The sequence below is a fragment of the Sciurus vulgaris genome (genome assembly GCF_902686455.1).
Source record: "Sciurus vulgaris genome assembly, chromosome: 9".
NCBI classification, from domain to species: domain Eukaryota; kingdom Metazoa; phylum Chordata; class Mammalia; order Rodentia; family Sciuridae; genus Sciurus; species Sciurus vulgaris.
In genome coordinates this window covers 54,145,901-54,160,758 of record NC_136469.1, presented here as the reverse complement: position 1 = coordinate 54,160,758, position 14,858 = coordinate 54,145,901, and the positions used below count along the sequence as shown (strand labels likewise).

The 14,858-nt window shown below is 40.6% G+C and overlaps 1 protein-coding gene and 1 pseudogene across 4 annotated transcripts in view; one reads left to right on the top strand and one right to left on the bottom strand.

The window, feature by feature from the left end:
- Window positions 1-13,244, bottom strand: part of PPA2 (inorganic pyrophosphatase 2) — an 84,817-nt gene extending 71,573 nt beyond the window's left edge. The window contains exons 1-2 of one of the 3 annotated variants that reach the window (XM_079154706.1): window positions 12,960-13,218; window positions 624-688 (exon numbers count right to left, since the gene is read on the bottom strand). In XM_079154706.1, the coding sequence (XP_079010832.1) occupies window positions 624-688; window positions 12,960-13,134 (240 nt within the window). In that variant the 5' untranslated portion in view covers window positions 13,135-13,218. Of the gene's footprint in view, window positions 1-623; window positions 689-12,959 lie in introns of all 3 variants that reach the window. The other 2 variants (XM_079154705.1, XM_079154704.1) reach the window with 2 other exon arrangements.
- Window positions 2,073-6,241, top strand: LOC306669248 (small ribosomal subunit protein uS5-like; annotated as a pseudogene). Its single transcript has one exon. The product of its transcript is annotated as a small ribosomal subunit protein uS5-like (transcript).
- Window positions 13,245-14,858: the final 1,614 nt, after the last annotated feature.

Below are 14,858 nucleotides of genomic sequence, written 5' to 3'. Positions count from 1 at the left end.
TCTTCCTATTCTTACTCAACAAACATCCTTTATACCCATACAATTGTCAACTGTCTAGGTTCTATTCAAACACTACCATTGCCATCCCCCTCATCCCCAGACTTATTTTTCTAGCTCTTATTTCAGAGCAGTCAAGAAGTATGAGCTCTGTGCCAGTTTAAAACTTGGCTCTGGCACTTATTATCTGTGTGATATTAGACAAGTCGATAAAATGCCTGTAGCCTTAACATCTTGAAGAAAATAAGAGCAACTAGTAAGGATTAAATAAAATATCATATGTCCATATAGTGGTTAGCAAACTGAAATAATCCAAAAATTTAACTCCATTATTATTATTACTATAAGTCTCTTGTTAATTTCCTAAGTTATTACCTTTAATCTTCATGTCCTATCAAATTTCTTAAGTTGTGTAAACCACTCATATCCCTTTCTCCCGATCCTTCCTGGAGGAACACTATCCTTATGCAGATTTTAATTCATGAAGGAGACTTGCAATCCTGTTATGACTCCTCAGTTTCTCCTCCTGATCACCAACCACATTCTTTTTTCAAGGTGCTTCCAAAAAAATTATTTTATGGCAATACAAACTACCTACTCACCCCCAAGACAAATTAAAATAATACCTCTTTAGAATCCACCTTTAGAGGAATATCATGAAAGGGGGAAATGTAGTGACCAGCTACATTCTCTGTAAAGGAAAGAACGAAAAACAGAATTAAATCAAGGGACACACTGTTCTTTATAGCAATAATATCCTCATCCACTTTAAAATTTACCCACCTTTTCAAAGGTAAGGTTAGCTCCCAATTTAAAGTTTAATTGAACTTTTAAAACTTGTTCCTATTTGAGGACCAAAGAAAAATATATACCAACTAAATAATACTGGTTTGTTAAATCATTTACTTATCCCTATGACTTAAAACCCCCAAAACAGAAAACACCTACAAAAATTAAAATCCAAACTATGAAAAAAATTTCACTTTTGAAAAGAGACTGATTACTAAGTGAACTATACTAAAACTGATATCAATTTCCCTAGGAGAAATCTAATCATAGAATTCCCAATTTTCACCTATAATGCATAAGAAAAAAAGATCCAACGCTTCCACTCTATGGAAAGAAACAAATCATTTGTTTCCACTCAAAGTGGTAAGGATGTTAATGTTAAGCTTAAAATAAAAACAAACTTCAGTAATAAGAACTACCTTATAAGTTATAATGCAAATCAAAACCACCCTAAGATTCCACCTCACCCCAATTAGAATGGCGATTATCAAGAACACAAGCAACAACAGGTGTTGGCGAGGATGTGGGGAGAAAGGTACACTCATACATTGTTGGTGGGGCTGCAAATTAGTGCAGCTACTCTGGAAAGCAGTGTGGAGATTCCTTAGAAAACTTGGAATGGACCCACCATTTGACCCAGCTATTCCACTCCTTGGCCTATACCCAAAGGACTTAAAATCAGCATACTACAGAGATACAGCCACATCAATGTTCATAGTTGCTCAATTCACAATAGCCAGATTATGGAACCAACCTAGATGTCCTTCAATTGATGAATGGATAAAGAAACTGTGGGGTGTGTATATATATATATACACACAATAGAATATTACTCAGCCATAAAGAATAATAAAATTATGGCATTTGCAGACAAATGGATGAAATTGGAGAATATCATGCTAAGTGAGATAAGCCAATCTCAAAAAACCAAAGGTGGAATGATCTCTCTGATAAGTGGATAATGACACATAATGGGGGGTGGGAGGAGTTAGTGTTAGGGTTAGGGTTAGGATTAGGGAGGGGGGCAAGAATGGAGGAAGGACTGTATAGAGGGAAAAGAGGGGTGGGAGAGGCGGGGGGAAGGGAAAAAATAACAGAATGAATCAAACAACATTACCCTATGTAAATTTATGATTACACAAATGGTATGCCTTTACTCCATGTACAGAGAATCAAAATGTATCCCATTTGTTTACAATGATAAAAAAGAATAAAATAAAGTTATATACTGAAATATGTATTTAAAATACTTTTAGCTTCTTCTCTGGGAAAACACCAAATAGCGGATGACACCAGTGCAGCTGCAGGGCTCGGGGGCCCCGGCAGCTTCCGCTGAGGGTTGGCAGCGGTCTGTGAGGTTGCTGCCCAGGCCAAGGCCAGGGACGGGGTGGGGCCGGGGCCAGGGCGCTCACAGAGGCAAGGCCAAAGACAAGGAATGGATCCTGGTCACCAAGCTGGGCAGCCTGGTCAAGGACATGAAGATCAAGTCCTTGGAGGAGCTCTACCCTTCTCTTTGCCTATCAAGGAGTCTGAGATCATCGACTTCTTCCAGGGGCGTCACTCAAGGATGAGGTTTTGAAGCTCATGCCTGTACAAAAGCAGACTCGTGCTGGCCAGCGGACCAGGTTTAAGGGATTTGTAGCTGTCGGGGACTACAATGGTCATGTTGGACTGGAAGCAAAGTGCTCCAAGGAGGTAGCCACTGCTATCCGAGGGGCCATCATCCTGGCCAAGCTCTCCATTGTTCCTCTGCTGCGAGGCTACTGGGGGAACAAGATTGGAAGCCTCACACTGTCCCTTGCAAGGTGACTGGACGTTGTGGTTCTGTGCTGGTGCGGCTCATCCCTGCCCCCAGAGGTACTGGCATTGTCTCAGCCCTTGTGCCCAAGAAGCTACTGCTGATGGCTGGTATTGATGACTGCAATACTTCTGCCAGGGGCTGCACTGCCACCTTGGGCAATTTCGCTAAGGCTACCTTTGATGCCATCTCCAAGACATACAGCTATTTGACTCCCGATCTCTGGAAAGAAACTGTGTTCACCAAGTCTCCCTATCAGGAATTCACTGACCATCTTGTGAAAACCCACACCACAGTCTCTGTACGGAGGACCCAGGCTCCAGCTGTGGCTACAACATAAGAGTTTTTATAAAAAAAAATAATAAAGTGAATTAAAACTGAAAAAAAAATTAAAATACTTTTAAACTATATATTATTTAAACAAATGCAATGACCCAATATGCAGTTGTACTGAACAATATCTGTTTCTAAAAGCTAGGCTTGATACAACTGTACAAAATTTTCACTTAATAATTTCCTAAGTCCATGTAGTTTTTAATTCTGTCCTGCTACCTCTTTATGCAGTTTTCTTTTGTTCTGTTATACTTTCTTTTAGTAATCTCTGGATCCCCAGCACTTAAGTTGACATTCAAAAAAATATCTGCCCAGAGAGGATTTGTTGAATAAATGTTTCCATTACTATTTCATTTTTTCCCCTCCAAACTGTTAATATTTCTTTTCCCACCCTGACAACAAGAACGTGTACATAAGGTAGAGATAAAGTTGAAGCAAAGCACACAAATAGTAAAGCCTATAAAACTCTGGCTATAATCTACAAGCCTTTTTTCATGAGTTAAAAGGATATACCTTAAAAACAAAACAAAAATTTCCCTATGCATCCTACATCAGATTTCAACTCATTTTCTTGATTTTCAAAGTTATCTAAGATCAACACAAGAACCAAATAAATAACATTACCAATTTTTGAATGGTCATTAGGCAGTGATTAATTATCAAATGAGTGAACAAACTGTTAGTGTGTAGACTTAAATAACCACATGGATTAGAAGTGATTTGGATCGTGAAATAGTATTATTCATAAATAATAATGAATTAAAAAGAATAAAATATTTCTGGAAAAATTAAATATATCCTTAGATCTCAGGTAAGGCTAATGCTTTAATGGGTAATATTCCTGTAAGTCACTCAATTTCTCTAAAGCTTTATTTTCTCAATGGTTTCTTCCATTAAGTAATATACACTGACACAGGTGTTTTAAATAAGCTTAAACACAAAGGAGTCCTCTCAGCGCACTTAGTCATTTCCCTAAGGAAGGATGAGAACTCATTAAAACTTACACTCAGGCAAGTTTGAGAAGCTCTGTCCATGTGTTGATTTTTGGCAAATAGAATGTTATAATTTAAGTTTCCTTTCTTGTTCGACTTCTATTTTTTCTTATGCTTCTAATTACCTTTCTTGAATTATCTGTCACAATCATGTCTACAAATTATTCCAATACCTCACGGATACCATCAAAATTGGAATCCTCTCTTGCTGTCATCTGGACTGGATGCTTTCTTGGCATCCTAAGACTTTCTGTTTTCTGGGTCCCATGCGGTCATCTCTTTTGGTTTACTTCTTTGTTTTTCAGGAGCATATCCCTAACACGTGTTCTCTAAGAACAACTGCACATGAGGCAGATTTCTCAAGTCCTCAACTGTGTGAAATATCATTATTTGGTCCTTACCCCAGATTGATGGCTGGTTGGGTAGGGAATTTTAGGAGAAAATTATGTTCTCTCAATGTTTTGAAAGCATTATCCCCATGGTCTTTAAGCACTCATGGTGCCATAAGTCAGATGCCAGTTTGAGTCTCATCCCTTAGCAAGTTGCCTGCTCTCCCTCAAACTGCCAGCCCCCCATTCACTTTCTGGATCTTCTCCATTTTCTGAGATTGCACAACAAAGTGACTGGGAGTTGACACTTGGGTCCTTTGATTCTTAACTCTCACCTATTATCCCTTTGATAAAACCCTCTCCATTGGATCTGTTCTTTCCTTCTAAAACTCACATTAGTCATATGATAGACATCCTAGAATTTCTGTCTCTCCCTTTTATCTCCTTTTGCTATTTCTGATATTTTGTTCTACTTTCTGATATATATATATATATATATATATATATATATATATATTTTACTTTTTCTTCTAATTCATCTGTATTAGTTTCTTAGGCTGCTATGAGAATTTACCACACATTCTGTAGCTTAAACAACACAACATAATTCAGTTCACTGTGCCTTCTGTTGAGGTTTTATTTTTATTTTTTTAACTATCATATTTTAGTTTCCAAGAGCACATTTGGCTATCTCTTCATCTCCTCCTCATCTTTTTGCATGGGTGCTTTAGCCTTTAAAAATTTCAGAGAACACCCATTAACTTCAAATTCAAGTTCTTCTCTTTCTGCTTTCTATTTTTCCTATTTATTTTGCAAGTTTTCCTTAAATTAATTCATTTGGTAAATATTTACTGAATACATATTCTGTGCCAAGCACTATTCTATGTAGCAGGAATACAAATTCCAATGTCCTGTTAGGGAACTTGCATTCTAGCGGGAGAACGGAAGTAATGAATATGTATATACTATAGCAGGTGTGATAAGCATTCTAAAGGAAAATAAACCAAGGCACATATAGAATGACTAAAGGAAGAAGTGATGTTTCATGGTCAAGAAGATCTTTCTGATGGGTAACACTTCAGCACGGACTTGGATGGAGTGAGGGGGTGGGTGAAGCAGACATTGAGGGAGGAGCGCTGAAGGCATAGAGAGGCAGGTGCTGAGGAGAGAGCACTTCTCAGGCTCATCTGAGAAACAGCAAGGAGGTCTGGATGGCAGGAAGGTGACCATCAAAGGGAAGCGAGGCACGCAATGAAAGCAGAGGAGGACCAGGATTCGATCACACTGAAGCTTATGTACCAGTAGATTTCAAATTTATTTATTTACTTATTTTTGCATGAAATAGAAAGCCACGAGGATTCTGAGCAGAGTCTGGACACTGAAAAAGGATCAGTGTGACCACTGCAAGGAAAGCAGACTAAGGGTGAAGAATCAGGAGGGTACTGCCATTGTAGAACTGAAGATGGAGACGTGGATGAAGCAGGGAGGAAGAACTTTCTTCTGAACACATTTCTAAAGGATGTGCTGGCCATGTGCAGGGCACAGCCTGTAATCCCAGCGGCTTGGGAGGCTGAGGCAGGAGGATTGCCAGTGCAAAGCCAGCCTCAGCAAAAGCAAGGTGCTAAGCAACTCAGTGAGACCCTGTCTCTAAATAAAATACAAACTAGGGCTGGGGGCATGGCTCAGTGGGTGAAAGAGTTCAATCCCTGGTATCCCCCCCCCACCCCCCAAAAAAGGGGGCTAGGTATGTGGCTCAGTGGTTAAGCACCCCTGGAATCACTCATGGTACCCAGAAAAAAAAAAGGATATGGTAATGAGCTAGCTGTGGGATAGCAATAAGAGGTGACAAGAATGCTTCTTAGGTTACTGGCTATTATTCCCAAGGGGGATGGGGAAAGGAGGTTAGTCAAGCAGTACAACACTGGGGCTGGGGATGTAGCTCAGTGGTAGACCACTTGCCCAGAATGCATGAGACCCTAGGTTCCATTCCCAGTACTTTAAAAAAAAAAAAAAAAAAAAAAAAAAAAAAAAAAAAAAAAACCCATAGTACAACACTGCAATTAGATAAGAGGATCAAGTTCTTGAACAGCTGAGTGACCAAGGTTAGTAATAAAGGATTGTATACTTTGAAATAGCTAGAATAAAGATTTTTGAATGTTTTCACTTCCAAGTGAAATGATAAAGTTTACATTGATGAATTAGCTAATTACTTTAATTTGATGGAGATAGAAAAACAATATTGGGCAGGGGAGGGAGATCAGAGTTAGTTTATACATGTTAACCTTGACATGCTTCTTAGGCAGTTAAGTAGAAGCACAGAGTTCAAGAATGTGTACACAGTGAGTTCAAGGAGAGAGAGGTTACTGGGACAAAGCTAGGAATTGTAGATGGTTACCTAACACTAAGGGACTTAATGGGATCACCAACAGCAACAGCCAACAGTCAGCAAGCCCTGGTCAATGGGCAGAATCCAGCCCTTGACCTCTTTTTATTTTTGTACAGAAAGTCTTGTTGTAATGAAACCTACCCATGCATTTACAGCCTATGGCTGTGTGCTAAACTGGGAGATGTAAGCAGTTGTGGCATAGACTGTATGGCTCAAGAAGCCTAAAATATTTCCCATCTCGTCACCTACCAGGTTTGCCAATCCCTGTCCCAGAGAAAGAGTACAGAAAAATGGTATAAGAATTGATACCTGGGGCATTTCAAAGGTCTAGGAAATACAACAAGGGTCCATCAAGGGGAGAGTGTGAAGAAGCTGTCCAAATAACCTAACTGAGAGTAATGCTGTCCCAGAGGCATAAAGAGAAAAAAAGTGTCGCAAAGAAGAAAGTGATCGACTGAAGACTACTTAATGGGTCCACATGAGGACTTAGGACTGACTGTTAAGTTTGCAGCATGGAGGTCCTGGTGGCTTTCACAAAAGCATTTTGGCAGAGTCGTAGTGATAAAGTCCAACAGAGGTATCATTGGCTATCTAGTTCATATTTAAGAATAACAGGCTCGGAGAACTCATTAGGAATTGTGTATTTGGACAAGAAATGTGGAAGGGCTGCCTCCTGTAGAGATGAATGGGAAGCAGGTGGCTCTTACACTGGGGCGACAGGAGCAGCAAGCTCTGCTGGGGCAGTGAGGCCACCTGGCCGTCCTACTCCCTGTCACAACACTTTCCAATTTCCCCAGGAGGAACAAGTGCACCCCGGGTCCCAGACTTTTGTGCTATCTGTTATAAAACTAAAATGAACCCGGCTCTGTGAAGCTGCACATTTTAATCCTACCCATATCAGCATACCCACGACCTCTCTGAGATTCTACAAAGCAGTTAAGCTTGTTCCTAAACTACACCCACCTTGGCACGTGTGCTGGGGCTGGGACCTCCTCCATGCTGCTTCACTGCAACCATATCTCCATCTCAAAAGAACTTTTAGAAAATATTTTGAAATCTTAAGCTCTGATGGCTGCTTCTTTGTTGTTTTAGGCTCACTCTATCTTATCCTCATTTACTATCACTTTCGTATTTATTAGGAGTGAGATAAATGATTGCATGTCCTTTTGTCTTGGTAGCCCACTATTGTCACAAACAGACTATCCTTAGACATAAATTAATGAATCCTATCAGGTCCATCAACGCACACGAAACAATGCTGAAATCATGGCTCAGTGGTAGAGCGCTTGCCTAGAATGTGTGAGGCACTGGGGTTTGATCCTCAGCACCACATAAAATAAATAGACTTTTATACTAGAAATCAAACAACTGAACAGAATTTGAAACCTATATCTAATACTACGTATACACACCAAATAGCTACCTTTCTGCCAACCAACATATCATTACACACTAAAACCATTTAGAGATCCTTATTGGAAACTTTAGTTTAGTATGACTAAAGCTAACTTTGTTTTATTTTCTGTAAGATCAAGAAATTAAAAGAAGTTTAAAAATCAACTTCAATAAAAATGTATCCTGTATTCCGTACAGATCACAAGATTTACATTTCACAGCACTTCATTTAGGAAACTAAGCTCTTTTAGAGAGGGCACCCAAAAAATAAATCTAATTTTTCTATATTCACACAATAGCCATTACCTTTCAATATGTCAATTTGAGTTCTATAAAGGTCAACTTAAAAATTAAAAGGTCACGAGAACTTATTCACAGGAAGCTTTACTAAGTTCAAATGTATGGCACATTCAACGTCATATTCCGCCTATTACTCAAATGATGCACTTAGAGAAAACGTACCATAATTTTAACACAAGCCCATGCTTACTAAAAATGATAAAGCAAACTGATTAAGAACTACATAATTCATTCCCATTCTTCATAAAAGTAACTTCAACTATCCACAGCAATGTTTCTCTAAATAAACCAGTTATCTATTCCACAGTAACAAAAATTCAGTGGAAAAACACAGCTTTTTCCTATCCTTTAGGAAAAGTTTAAAATCTAAAATGTTTATTAACACAACAAAACAAACAAAACATCCAATATATCAAAGTACATTAACATGCAGTGGTAGGTGTTGGGTCCCAATATCCAAATCTAATTTCATTGTTTTACAGTTAAAGATTACACAAAAAACTTCAGATCGATACCCATTAAAATACCAAAGAATTAATAAAATGCAACAATTTCAAAGTATTCAGTTTTACACAAATTCCATTATCTTTCACCCTTCACCCTTCTTAGAATGCAGTGATAAGATTTGTCTAATGTCTTAAAGTTGAAAAAGAAATTGCATATATTTAATATCTACTATATGTAAGACACTGATCATCTTTACACACAGTCTGATTTAACTACCAAGGCAATTCTACAGAACTATTAGTGTAAGCCCCACTTTACAGATGGAGAAACTGAGCTAAGGGAGATCACTGGAGCTATGAAATGCCATCTAGTGGGTAGTTGAGCCAAGACTTGTCCAAGCAGTGAAGTCAGGACTACAACCTAATTGACCATGGGTCTAGAACTGTTATCACAAACCCTTTGCTTCTAGAAGTTGCAGAAATCATCCCATGCAGTGCTTGCCAAACAGGTCCATGAAACTGTAGGGTCACTAAGATGTTAACAACGTTCTGTGAAATAGGTACTCTGGTTCAAAAGTGTGAGACATTGGAGCTGGGGGGATAGCTCAGTTGGTAGAGTGCTTGCCTTATAAGCACAAGGCCCTGGTTCGATCCCCAGCACCCAAAAAAACAAAAAAAAGTGTGGGACATTTATGTCAGAATTTTCTAGAACTTTAACATGCATATTGTTACTCTCCAAGAAATCAATAAAGTAGTGAGTATTCTAAATTTGTTAAACCATGAAACATTTTGTTTAATGGAAATCCTAATAATGAGATGCTTATGTTCAATTTAACATAGACTGGAAAATAATGTAGTCTAATCTTCTCATTCCATGGTTTAAGAAAATGAGATAGAGAGAGGCAAAGTTAATCAGGCCTGTGCACCAGGTTACTAAAAGAGTTAGAATCAAGGAGGCCCGCCCAATAATCCAGGATGCTCGTTCCTCTGTACCATCCTGTCTTACTTCAATACTGTTTACACAAAGTTACACCAATTTAAAAAAAAAATTTTTTTGTCGTGGATGGACACAATACCTTTTACTTTATTTATTTTTATGTGGTTCTGAGGATCAAACCCAGTGCCTCACATGTGTTAGACAAGTGCTCTACCACTGAGACCCAGCCCCAGCCCAAGTTACACCATTTTTTTTAAAGAAAGAATTGTATCTATCATTTATTCTTATTCTTCTTAATGGCAGTAAAGAGCAACCTTTTACAGAGAGGAAGCTCAAAACTGTTCTCTCACTACACTGATATGTCAGAGACTTGATATATAACTGGGAATATAGAAAAAACTTTTTTTCTTTAAAGTAAGACAGAATTACTTGGGAAGGTGGGTGTAGACTCCTGGTACTATGTATCCAATTTGAAACCATCTTTTTTAAAATTGACATATATAATTTGTTCTTATTTCTGGGGTAGAGTTTTATAATTCAATCCATGTATACAATCCATGCATTGATCAATCAGAGCAGTTAGTATTTCCATCTCCTCAAACATTAGCACACCATCTGTGCTGGGAACCTTCAAACTCCTCCATCTAGTTATTGTGACCCTCTTCAAAAAGAACAATTTGTCCACTGTTTTCCCCTGAACCCACTTACCTGCAAGTGTCTTCCTATCATTTTGGCCTACCCTTTCCAGTCAGTCCTAGGCCAAGGCTGCCATCTGGTGGTGAGCTCGGGAATTGTTCAACCCAATATACCTTCCCAATTACAGTCTCACCATTTGGACTCTCCCCAAAACCATAGTCCCCTTTCTTCCAATTGTTGCTCATTTACCTCAGTAAAACCTGTTTTTTTCTTCCTGCAATTTTCTAGACTGAATGAAAAAAAATTTAACTATGTAATTCTAGTTACAGAAAAATCAAGAGTTTGAGGTACATTTGCAGCTAAAGAAACTACAAAAAGAGACCAAAAGCCTCCAAAATACAGGGTTAGGTATCTTGCTCCAGTAGAGACCATTAGGATCTCTACCATTCATCCAATGCCTTCAAGGAATAGCAGTGTCAAGAAGGGCCTTGAGTATCACTTCAAGGCAAAATACTTCCTTATAGTTGAAGAAACTGTCCCACAGCAAGTTAACGGCAAATCCAGAATTAAAGCCTAGAACTCTTCCGTCCAAATCCAGTGCTTGGTCACCTGCACTGTGAGCTCCAGACTTCTCTACACTTTACACTTTTTTTTTTTCTTTTTTCCCCCTCTCTTCAATCAAGATTCAAGGGGCTGAGGTTGTGACTCAGTGGATAAAGTGCTTGCCTGGCATATGTGAAGCTCTGGGTTTGATATTCAACACCACATATAAATTAATTAATTAATTAATTCACATATTAATTAATTAGTTAAAGGTTCATTGACAACTAAAAATATTTTTAAAAAATCAAGTAAAATATATTTAGTGTTTTTACATTCTCATTTGAGTTGCATTGATATTATGAATCTCTTGAGGGCAGAGCCCATACTAAATCTCTGTGCCATGCCTACCAGTATCTAGCATACTTCATAGATATTAACTACTTTGCCTCTCATTAATTACTATACTTACTGCAGACATAGAATACTTTCATATATTATGCAGTAGACAAGTTTTTATCTGCTTAAAAACCTGCCAATGCATAGCACTGTTTCTATGGAAAACTAGTTCCAGTAAAAATTACATTGTAATTTTTTTTTTTTTTTTTTTGTACCAGTGATTGAACCCAGGGGCATTTAACCACTGAGCCACATTCCTAGCCCATTTTATTTTTTACTTTGAGAGAGGGACTCTAAATTGGTTAGGGCCTTGCTAATTTGCTGAGGCTGGCTTGGAACTTTGAATCTCCCTGACTCGGCCTCCCAAACTGCTGGGATTACAGGCCTGTGCCACTGTGCCCGACTACACTGTCACTTTTTAGAACACAACCCATTCGAAAATTGAAAGACTTTTTGTTCAGGATTTTTTTTAACACGACCTGATCAGTCTTGATCAAAGAAGGATGGGGGGAAAGCTTGTAGCATAAAGGAAAATAGCAACCAATTTTGAAGAAAACAAATTTTAGTACCAGTTGCCATCAGAAGAGTTTAGGCAAGCTCTGTTGTCTCTTTCATGAAACATCCTAGACGGTAATCTCAGGGAGGAAAACTTTAAACATTTATAAATAGCAGGTATCTAAAATGCTTACAGATATGATTATTAAATAATTTATATTAGGCCCTGTAACTAATCACATGTTTGCAGCCCTGTTTTACAGAGGAGGAGGGGGAAAATATCAAGGTTTAGCAAATTAAAAAACTCGCCCGAGGTCAGGGACACAGAGCTAAAAAGTGAAGAAGTCCTTTATGGTTTACTCCAGGACCACGACTACTAACAGGTGCGCGACGGTACCAGGTGGATTTTACAACTCCCCTCTGGGCTCTGAAGTCAACCGAGTGTGAAAACAAATCAATCGACGTCGCTATTTTCGGTTCCAGTTAACGTACAAAGTGAAGCATGGGGTGCATAGAAAAAATGAGTCACAGAGACCTGAGTCCTTTCCCGAAAGTCTTAGTTGGCCAGCTCAGTGCTCGTAAGTCGCTCGACCCTCTGAGCAAGTGCGATCTGCAGAGGAAGTGGGACCATCTCCCTCCCAGAAGGCCCGCGAGGCTCTTGCTTGTGGATAGCATTCAGGGTGCAAACTGGTGAGCACAGACTTGTTTTTAAGAGAAGACGCCTGCCTCTCCAGAGTTCAGCCTGCCTCTCCACTGCGCGAAAGGAGGGGCTTTCTTACGCCATCGGAAGGGAAGCAGGAAGGGAGCTGACCGGCGGACTCGGCCTCCTTCCACTACTGGGCAGGGTGAGCCCGGACTGCCGCCCGGCTTCCGCTGCCCGCAGCGGGGGTGGCCGCGCGCTCGGGGAGGGCGGTTGGCTGAGCCGAGGGGGACTCGGTGCTGGGGACGCCTGCCGCCCGGTGTCTCCACGCTCCGCGTTTGGGGTCTTGGTCAGCCGGCCCTCGCTGGCAGCTCCCGAGGCTCAGCGCAGGCTCCCGCGTGCAAGAAGGTGGCCTGGGCCGCGCGGTGACCGCGGAGGGCCTGAAAGAGGGAGGCAGGCCGCGCGGGCGGCGCGGGTCCCCTTCCGTTCCACTACTCAGCCACAGTCCTCCGGCACGCCCCGCCGCGGACCTCTTGGAGCTACTTACTGAAGAAGATGCGGTAATCCTGCGAGTGGGGCTGGCCGCGTTCCTCCGTGCGGTACAGCGCCATGGCGCGGCGCGGCCCGCTCCCCGCGCTCGCTGCTCGAGGCAGGCGGACCGCGGCAGGGGCCCCCACGCGCCACCCTGGGCCGGTGCGCAGCAGCGGCAGCAGCGCGCGCATGGCGTAGGCGACTGTGCGGTTCTGTGCAGGGCTGTGGTAGCCACCCGGCCCGGCCCGGCCGCGCGACGGCGCCCCCTACCGCTTGGAGTCGTCATTCCCACCCCAGGGCTTAGTCCCAGGATCCCCAGCCCTGCCCGTGGAATACCAGCGCCCCACCGGTGGTGCACAGGGTATAGCCAAACCACGATTGCAAGATGAGCAAGAGACAAGGTCCACCACCCCAGAGGAGAGTTCATTCATTCATTCAATCCTTCACTTAATTAATCTTTACCATCGTGTTATATTTTCACTATAGCGATGTACTATTGAATGATTGCTGTGTGCCAGAAGCTGCTCTAGACCCTGTCCAACATAGGAGACTAGAGTGCACACACACAAAGACGTCACAGTAAGACATCATGATCAGGCCTCCTTGTGAAACTTGGGCCTTGACACTGACTTATATAAGAGCAAAAATTCGTAAGTAATTTCCTCAAATGCCACCTCCTCCGTGAAGCCTTTTACTGTTTAGCCCAAGTAGGGGGGCAACTTCCCAGAAATAGCGTACACTACCTCTACTTCCCATTGGACAGCACTTAGTATAGTGGCCACAACTGACGATAACCCAGGAGCTTTTATTCTGAGTGGTCATGGACTCAGGTAACATTTGGGAGCCATACCACTGCAGAAGAAAGGGAGAATGGATGTGGTAAACAAGCAGTAGTCCGGCACAAATATCAACTTTTTCCCCCTATAGACCACCTTCTTAGGGAACCTCTAGGCTATTGGAAAGACCTCTGAAACTCTGCAGGGGTCCAGCCCTAGTAGGGGTCCTAGTGGTCACAGGTGATGGAGTAGGCGTGGGGCAGGTGGAGAACAAAGCAACACAAACTCAAGGAATGGATGCTAAGTTCTAAATTTTATTTTTCCCAGCCAGCTTTTTGTACATTAAAAGGTTGACAGTTGCACATGTTTTTCCAGAACAGAAAAAGATCACAAGGAAAAATAACAAAAATATCTTGTATAATCATTACTAGACCAGGCAATGAAGTATTTTAATTATTTTTAGTAATTGCTTACTTGTGATAACCTATAACTAAACAATAAGACATATTAATATTGCTTAACTAATCATAAAGGTTAAAGCAAGTTCAGCAGGGTTGAGTAAATGTCAGTTGTGTGGCTGTTGCCATGGTTAATAAGTGCTAGACAGTTTAAGCTAACAATGATATTACATCATCTTCTACTGTGTGAACTTAACATTGAGGAACTTCTTCTCCGGGGGATAGACGGCCAATAATATTTACAGCATTTAGTAAATCCTCATCTTTAAGAAATGGAATATCTTGCACTCTTGTATGTATACTTTCAAACCAGATTATAACATGTCCTGATTTTACATCTAAATATCCCATGGGAGATAAAGGAGGGTCTAAATCCAGGGGCTTAAGAGGCATCCCTCTCTAAGGATGTCATGGTTTTCCATAAATTAAAAAAGTATTGTCATAAGGTGTTTTAACTGTAGGAACTTCGTTTTCTTTATTTCTTTTGTTCCTGTTAATCATTCCTGATGGGGTTGGAGTTATTTGCCTACATACTTCAGGTCATCTAAGAGTAGTCAACAGGGGATCGGCAGCTAGAATCTATTTTTGTATTTTTTCATGACATTCTTGGTCACTCAAAGTTTCATTACAAATAACTAAATCTGAAATCACTGTTCCATTAGAAGGCTGGTTTTTATGTGT